Source organism: Trachinotus anak, unplaced genomic scaffold, assembly GCF_046630095.1.
Source record: "Trachinotus anak isolate AG129_WGS33_773 ecotype Australia unplaced genomic scaffold, CSIRO_AGI_Tana_v1 ptg000002l, whole genome shotgun sequence".
Lineage (NCBI taxonomy): Eukaryota > Metazoa > Chordata > Actinopteri > Carangiformes > Carangidae > Trachinotus > Trachinotus anak.
The window spans coordinates 5,062,146-5,071,222 of NW_027273853.1; the positions used below are offsets into that span (position 1 = coordinate 5,062,146).

At 40.3% G+C, this 9,077-nt stretch overlaps 1 protein-coding gene across 1 annotated transcript; it reads left to right on the forward strand.

Annotated features, from left to right (window-relative positions):
* Positions 1-5,525: 5,525 nt before the first annotated feature.
* On the forward strand, positions 5,526-7,129 carry cunh11orf96 (chromosome unknown C11orf96 homolog). The gene has a single exon (XM_071492004.1). It carries the CDS (start codon positions 5,911-5,913, stop codon positions 6,289-6,291), a length of 381 nt encoding a protein of 126 aa, XP_071348105.1. The 5' UTR covers positions 5,526-5,910; the 3' UTR covers positions 6,292-7,129.
* Positions 7,130-9,077: the final 1,948 nt, after the last annotated feature.

Below are 9,077 nucleotides of genomic sequence, written 5' to 3' on the forward strand. Positions count from 1 at the left end.
TTATGATACAATTTGCAGTTGGGTGTCACTGATTTGAAAAGGTAATTTCACAGAGCTAGGTGCATGATGCATAGTGAGAAAAAAAGAATTATTATTGCCCTGATATACTGATACCTTCTCAGTAGGGCTGAACAATTAAACTAAATATTACCGAAATTGAAATTGCAATATGGCCATTTTTTTTTTTTTTTGATAGGGTCAAATGTGTCACAACATACCATAAATGCAGCATTGGTGCTATGGAGACACCTTTGTCCACAAATCATATTCTCCATATGTAAAGGAACATCACATCATCATCATTTTTATTTATTTTTTTCAGTGAATGTGAAATGCAAAATTTCCTGCAGAAGGAATCACCAGCTTCAAATAATAACTTTGTCTATTTTCTACATTGAAACTGTTTTCTGGGCTGAACTTTTGCTGTAAATTATCAAAGGAAATGTTGACACCACAGGCCTGTTTTCTGACATGACCCCTCTCTGTTACTAACAAGAACTTACAGACATTATAAAACAAAGCAGATGCAGTTGAAACCATAAACAGATCTGTATCATTAAATAAAAAACACCAGAGGCTGTGTTGGTAGGGGCGTTTTCCCAAATGTAATTCATTCATTCATTCATTCATTCATTTTCCATACTGCTTATCCGAAAATGGGTCACAGGGGGAGTTGGGGGGGTGGGGCTGGGGGTGGGGCGCTGGAACCAATCCCAGCTGACATTGGATGAGGGCGGGGTACACCCTGGACAAGGTTGCCAGTCTATCGCAGGGCTGACACATAGAGACAGCCAACCACACACACACTCACTCACACACCTGTGGGCAATTTGGACTCACCAGTCCACCTAACATGCACGTCTTTGGACTGTGGGAGGAACCCACGCAGGCACGGGGAGAACATGCAAACTCCACTCAGAAAGGCCCCAGGCCCAGGATTCAAACCCAGAACCTTCTTGCTGCCCCACTGTGCCGCCCCCCAAATGTAATATATTCATATATTGCATTTCCATGTATGAAATATATGTACATGTAAAACAAAAACATAAACCTTAGAAATTGGAACTGTTTTATATGTTGACATATAGCCCATACAAATATGTATGTTTATGCATGTACAGTATGTTTATGTTGTTGACATGTATTATATAACTTTATATTCATCCCTAAGCCTGTCAATATATATTGATAATATACAAAAGTCTGAGACCACTTTCCCAGAATGGGAAGAAATTTATATATATGTTCTTTTGATAAACTTGCATACACAAATAAAATATATATCATTAACATATGTGGTTGTAACATGCTATCCCATATAAAAAATAATTATAGATATTTTTATATATGTGCATATTACAATGGATATTTCATATATGTTATAAAGTTATATTTTCATATATCCATAGGGTGTATATATGTGGGGATAACAAATCCCCTTATAGGTGATGTCATGCTTGATATATGGAAATATGTCACGTATTACATTTTTGTATGGGTTGTTTTAGGTATTGGTGAGGCGATGATGGTTAGTTTGATTAATAAATCCATGAATTTGAAGCCTTATCAAACACCAATGAACTTGCATAGTAGTTTATAATGTTATCAGACAAGATTTTAAAACTGTAACTGATGTATACGTCAGCACTTCACACTTGATTGTCTCTTGGCAACACAAAATACGCAAAAGTTTCATCACTGATTTTTATTCCTTAGTGACAGAAAATAGCACAATAATTAAGTAGAGTGGTATCAAACTAATAATGACAAAAGTACACAGAAATATAATGTTCAGTTATGTGTGTCTGTCACTGAATCTGGAATAGGTTAAGTAACAACAACTCCTTAGCTGATTTGCCAGACTTGTTTGACAAAGTGAGTTTTCCACTGGGAGTGAACTCTGTGCGTCAGTGCTTGATGTCCTCAATGATATTACTGTATGTGACAGCAATAGTTGTGACACACAACAAACAAGAGGCTGTAAAGCGACTGACCATAAATTTAATTTATTAGACGCCATAATTATTTTTTGTGCTACTCGTCTCATGTTTCCCTCACAGTTTAGTAGGATATCTTTCTTCCGGTTCTGACTGAGCTGAGGTTCATATTTTCATGCCAGCCCTAAATATTTCTGACATGAGCGTGCAAATAAAAGTGAGTTGAGTAGCTTGGGAAGCCTTCTTCTAACATAAATCAGCGTTTCTGTTGAGAATTGAGGGGATGTGACTCCAAACAGATTGAAAAACATCTGACCTGAGTCATATGTGAGAGAAGAAATCTGCCCTGACACAGAGTCACCTGCAGTGTGAATGACCCAGCCAATCTACACCAACCCTGACACGCCCCCGTCAGCAGCAACACTGATTAATTTAGTCATTACAGTTACGATGTCACAGTTAAGATGACGTGACGTGTTGACTGGGATGATGCTGGGACTGCTAAGCATTTGTGTCTCCTCAGCTACTGTGACTTTGACTACATATAAGGCTGTGCATCCTGTTTGACTGTCAATGGCCTATGATCCGTCATCCTGTTCTCTGCAGCTTAAAAAGCCTATTCACTTTATGTATCTGAGAAACAAATGTACCTTATATCAACTGTCATGACTACACTAAAGTGCTGCTTTTAAGGTAAACTGTTTATCATGTATATAACCTTAAAAAGCTGGTTTTAGGTAAGGTATACTTTATTATAGGTAAGGTATACTTTATTGTCCCACAGGGGACCGGAGCCACTACATCATATAACACAACAACGTCACAACGCACTTGAGCACAAGCACATAAATCATACATACAAACCTCAACAAAACGTGCCTAGTGTCACATGTTGAATGTGAGACAGGGTAATAAAAAGAATGATTTCAGTAAGAAAACCAGGTATAATGATAATAAAATGTGAAAGAAGACAATAGTTCCGGTAATAATACCAGATATGAACACAAAAAGCACAGTGATTCAGTGATAACCCGGACATACAATGTATTATTCTGAAGGAGATGTGCAAGCTCAGACTTTAACTGAGCTGCCAGGTTACCAAGCCAGACTTGTTACCATGTCGTATTACAAGCTCAAGGATCATTTTAACACAGAAACACTGCTTTACTAAAACCCGAGCCTTCTGAAGAAGTACATCCTCTGTACAACAAAGGTGCCATGTGAGCGAACTCTAAATGTGTCGGATTGTTTTGTGTGTGTGTGTGTGTGTGTGTTTATAAACTTGTGCATCAGACAGATGTGCACTAGCCACCATAGGAGTGTTTGCTGCTAATTAAATTGTTTGGAATGACTAATGGTTAACGGTATTAGAGATTTAACTGCAGAAACTGGGGCCAAATGTAGCTTGCATATTAATGAAGTTGTTATAATGTGTCATTAATATGTCTTTGCAAAATGAATTGTGATATTGTGAGTACCACAGACAAATAGGCCACAGTGAAAATGATCCATTGCCTTTACAATCCCCATTGGTTTCAGTCAAAACAACAAATGTTGCCTGTCTTAGTCATGGCTCTTGTTGCCGTCTAGTTGTATAAAAACACAGTTGGCCTTTCCCTCCCTCGATCAAGCTTGTTTTTAGCTGCTGTGAAACACTATCACAACACAGTCTTGATAAAGTGCAAGTAAACATAATTTATTAATAATCTTAATTTAGTACAGATACACTCAGATATTTCCATTACATTGCAGCCTACTGTATGTGGTTTGCGGTTGTCCGTAAATGTGGATGCCAAATGTCTCATGGGAGTGCTGTCTAACATCTGCAGTGCCAGAAAACTCTGCTGCAAAAACACATCTTTTTATTTTGTGCCAAGTCCAGATTTAGAAGACAGGTTTGATGGAGTCCTGGTGATAGTCTTTCTTTACATGAATTGTGCTAATTTAAATGGTAATAATGTTAATTAATATCCTGGTTCACACCTGGACCTTCTGTCTGTCTGCATCTGGGTTCCCCCCTCACAGTCCTCACAGACACATCCAATCCAGTTGGATTTGTCTGCCGATTATTGTGTATTCAGATTACTGTTGTGTGCATATGTGGCTGCTACACTGAACCTACAAAAGATGAGAGGTGAGCTGGTTGTACTAGCACAGGGACTGTAATAACTTCCCGACAATGTTTGTTTCTCCTGTGGTCATGTTTACATATGTAGAGTATTAACACTGTAAGCAGAGCCGCCAGCCATGTTTCTCTGTAGACACACACATCAGGGTGAGAACTGGTGGATCCCTCTTAAGTTAGCCTGCATATTTAATTTGCTTCTGTCTGTGTATGTAGGAGAAAATCTTTGCTATATAGACTATATTTACTTTGGGAAGTATATAATAACCCTTTTTTTAATAGTGAATTTAGCCTGCAACAATGACTGTAAACTAAAAAGTTAAGGATATTAAAAAAAAAATGGAAATGAATGGTAATCAGTGCTCAATGGGATAGCACCTCTAGCTACTTCGAGTTGCATACTGAAATGCATTTTTTCTCTCTTCAGTTTGTTCTTGGTTTAACCAAATTGGCTGAATAAACTAAACTATTAACTTTAAACTTCAGATTCTGTTTCTGAATCTGGAGTAATGCATATAGAAAAAGATAATACATCTATAAGAGTACTCAGAGAACACAGACCAAGGCCAGTGTCAAACAACATGAACCAGATCTCAGGGGGAAAAAAAATCAAATTCATAGTAAATGATCCAGATCTGCCCCAAAATGTAATGCATTCTTCCCTGACCTAAACCCCATCCTCCACCAAGTTCAGTGCAAATCAGTTCAGTACTTTTTGTGTGATCCTGCTGACAAATAAACAGGCACGGGTGAAAATTACCTCCTTGTCAGGGGTAATGCACACCTTTTAATATAACGTAATATGACACAAAAATATCACAACCCACATGCTCCGAAATTGCCACAGAGTTGAATCAACATCTCTATAATATTCTCAAAGAAAATTATATAAACTAAATATAATAATATAATATAAAATTATTTTAGTTTTCAAATATATCTTCATTTCTTGCCGGATCAGCAGAGCTTTGCACAACTCCTGCCTGTCAAGGACTTTCCAGCATTCTGGGATAAAACACGTAACAGCATTTGAGTGTTTTCAACCTTGACTTTGTTTTGAGGAACCGCTCTAATTCTCGTTCCCCTCCTCTCTCTTCCAGTCATTTCTGCCCAACTCAACTCACTGAATGTCTCACTTCGTGTTACTGTCTCCATTTCTGTCTCGACTGTCTTTCTCTCCCTCTGTCTCTACATATCTCTGCCTCACTACAAATCTGTCAAAGCCCCCACACCCACAACACACACACACACACACACACACATACGCACAGACACAGATACCCTCTTCTCATATGTTTATTTTGAGGGGGATGACTGACTGGCTGACTGCTCTGGAGGCCGGAACCATGACTGAGAGGAAAGGAGGGGAGTGGGAGGGACCTGGCAGGCACAGAGAGAGAGAGAGACTGAGTGGGTAGTGAGCTGCTATAAAAGAGAGTGCAGGAGCTGCTGGTGGCATTAGCTTCAGCAGACAGAGATTCACACACACAGACACACACACACACAGCGAGAAAGAGCCAGAGCGAAGAGAGACCTCAGCAGAGTTGAAGCAGAATCACTCACACTGCGGGGTGAAGAGCAGCTCAGAGCAGCTGTTGATAATCTTCTTTGTGCCTGGACTTGGAGGTTCGAGGAGTGTTTGTTTGGCCTGACTTTGGACGGACTCTTGCTTTGCTGCTCCTGAGAGACAGACAGACTTTTCTTCAAATAGGACAAGGCACCAGAAAGAGCAAGGAAAGACAAGTTTGAGACTGTCTCTAAGCAGTTCACTGTCTTCTTCCAGCTGTGGTGTCACATTTGATTTAAAGCAGATTTAATTTCGTACCCTTCTTGGCTTCTTTTCTACCAATGGCTGCTGTGCGTCAGATGGTTATGGAGGCCTCCGGCTTCCACGTCCTGCCGGCTCACCTTATGGCCTCGGCGATGGAGGAGTTCCCCCAGCAGCTGCCTGTCCCCAAGGCCCCAGCAAGGGGCAAGAGCCGCTCACGCCGACCACGCGAGGCTCGCTTCAAAACACAGCCTGTCACCTTTGCTGAGATTGCAGAGGTAGAAGAAGAAGGTTCCTCGCCGCTGGAGGAGGAGAGGGCACGCCGCTCCTTCCTTCAGTCCCTGGAGAACCTGCGGCGGAGCACGCAGACCCTCCACTGCCCACCAGCTGCCCATCACAGCTGCACCCCCACACCCACACAGGCCAGCCTGGACTCCAGTGACTCCGACTCCACCCAGTGAGGGCCGGGACGTGCCCGCCTCCTTGCACCCATATTCCTCGCTTTGCCTTGACGCCGCTTCAAATGGAGGCCAACTGAACTGAACCAAACTGGCCTGTCTGCCAGCCTGCCTGTATGTGTGTGTGTAAGCAGCTGCTGTCATGCAAAAGTCTACATTTAATATATACTAACATATCAACCTACAGTATATAGTTCGAAGATGCACTTGATGCATATCTGTAAAGATTTCTACCAGTGCTGACGGCTGGTTATACTGCTGTATAGACATGATGAGTGTGAAGGTAGCAGATGACACAGTGTTGAACACACCACTCTTTAAATGTATTCCTTTTCTACTGTAGATGTCTATGAGCAAAACTTGAAAGATGGTCGATATTTTTCCATTTTAAAGCTGTATAGGTATTTTTGTTTCAATCCAGATTTTTCTACTTGACCAGTCACCATAGAAAAGACTGTTAAAAATGTTAGTTTTGTGACTTACCACACTGTAAATAATTTGACTAAGCAATGTACCGAGCATCAAGAGTGACCTGGCTGTCACTGAAGCTGTAGACAAAGCTTTGTCAAGAGTCGTTTTCCAGCTTCACAATGAATTAAATCTCTGCTCTTGCTTCAATTCCTGAGCAAAAAAAAAAAATCTTTCTAAATGTCTTTATTTATTCTCTTATTCTGTTCATAACCAAGTGCAGTTGTAGATGTGATATTTTATTGCTCTGTCTGACTTCCTAAAGTGACTTTGACTTTCAAAGAAAATCATAACCTTTATACTTTATATTTGTTTTACTTTATAAATATGTTACAATGTTTGTGATATGTACTTTAATAAATATTTTCAAGTATTTTGAGTCATTTTTTACTTCATATGATTTTTTTTTGTTTTGATTTAACTGTAGAAACAATCGCATTAGTTGGAAATGAGTTGTGCTTTATTGATTGATCAGTGATCTACAGTGAAAAAAGATACTTACTGATACAAGTCAACTATGACAAGAGGTGCAAAGGTCAATAAGTCTGAGCACCAAGATAGTGAGGCTGAAAAACATTACTGATCCTAAAATATTGATGTATGACATATATGTTATAGGTGAAGGAAAGAGCAGAAACAGAAAGCTTATAACAAAATCATAAAAGAGGAAGTTACGAGACAGTGTACACTAGCCTTTGCAGGCTGTCCATCTCCATCTGTTATTGTTAAGATAAACTGATGTCTGACCCATATGTAAACACTCAATACTTTGACCCGTGTCTGCTGCATGCTTGCCGGGCTGGTGACGCACTTTCAGTAATGTCAGGTTTTCATCAGCGAATTAAGCCACAACAACCACCAGCCTGCTAAGAGAAGGGCCCTCTGGAGCCTCACAGAGAGCCGCTGCAGCCATCCCTCCTGGTGCTAATAACCCTCTTCTCCTAATCCACTCTGTGACAAGTGAAACGTGATGCATGACTTCTATCCAAGTGCGAGTCGGCAGACGGAGACAATGCTGCAGGGGCTTTAGTCGAGAAACCTGTTTGGGTTGCATGGGACTTCCCTAAAAATAGAATCTGATTAAGTAAATCTGCAAGATGAGAGAGACGTTCTCTCCAGATGTATGACAGCTTAAGTGTTGGACTGTGTGCTGTGAAGAGATGTTATCACAGAGGGGTACAGGTCCCATATTCTACACTTTTCACATGTTTTATTTGACATGTAGATGTCAATAAGAGGATATATTTGTGGTTTTAAGAGCCAAAAACCATCTCAGTGTAGTTTTACGTCTCCTCTCTCAGGCTTCTCTCTGGAGCTCTGGTAATAACAGGTCAGTCAGCCAATCAGAAGAGAGACTCTGAGCTTCTCTTCTGATTGGCTGACTGTTTGCTGGGTGAGCAAATAAAAATGTAGCAGATTTCAGGTAAACCCTCACAGAAACCATATCCTGTAAGCCTGAATGGTGGGTCCAGGTGACATCATTTGTGACATCACAAAGTTACAGAAGTCCTGCGGCTCGTTTTGAGGCTTTGATACTATCACAGTATTAGTATGGCACCTAGACCTGTTTTATAATAAAAAAAAGACATGGAAATCTGACTTAATACAATATGGGACCTTTAATAAATCCCATGAAAAGACTGAGACAAACAATACATTAGTCTCTCAACACTTTCCAGCTTCCTTACCCCGTCTGTAGCCCATTTGTTGCCACTGAGTATTTATTGTAAATCAGTAAAAAACAAGTCAGATTAAGACACATTGGGTGTGAATTTGTGACATCAGGACAATGCAGTTCACTCAAAATAAACCAGGGTGCCCATTTTCATGCTAATGAAGGTACATGTCACCCAGTGCAAGTGTGACTCATTTAATGTTTCTTTCAACAGTTACACAACCTCTGCACACACTCCTTATATTTTCATATTTTTGTAATGATAAATGCTCTCTGCTGTTTCAGTGCCTGTGAGAGCAATGACATTTGCTACAGCCATCAAAATAGATCATCATGAACGCACACACTGTGACCACCCTCACCCTGCTGCTGCATCTGACATGAAACAAAGCACAACTGCCCCTCTTCTTTTTAATAACAGCCACTTCTTGTCTTCTAGCCAATAGGAAGGATGGACAAAAACCAGCTGGGAGCACATGCAAGAACTCCATACCTCTCTCCTCATCTCTGACACAAACACACACATTAGTCATTGTTTGTCTTGTGCTTGTATAGCTGGTCATACTTACCCACATCCACAACAGAATTACTGTCTGTTTTCATGTGTGACAACGTAACTCTGGCAGTATTTGCGTCACTGAGATTT

What these genes read in the sequence shown, in the direction of transcription:
- cunh11orf96 (XM_071492004.1), top strand. Translation starts at nt 5,911, where the DNA reads ATGGCTGCTGTGCGTCAGATGGTTATGGAGGCCTCCGGCTTCCACGTC.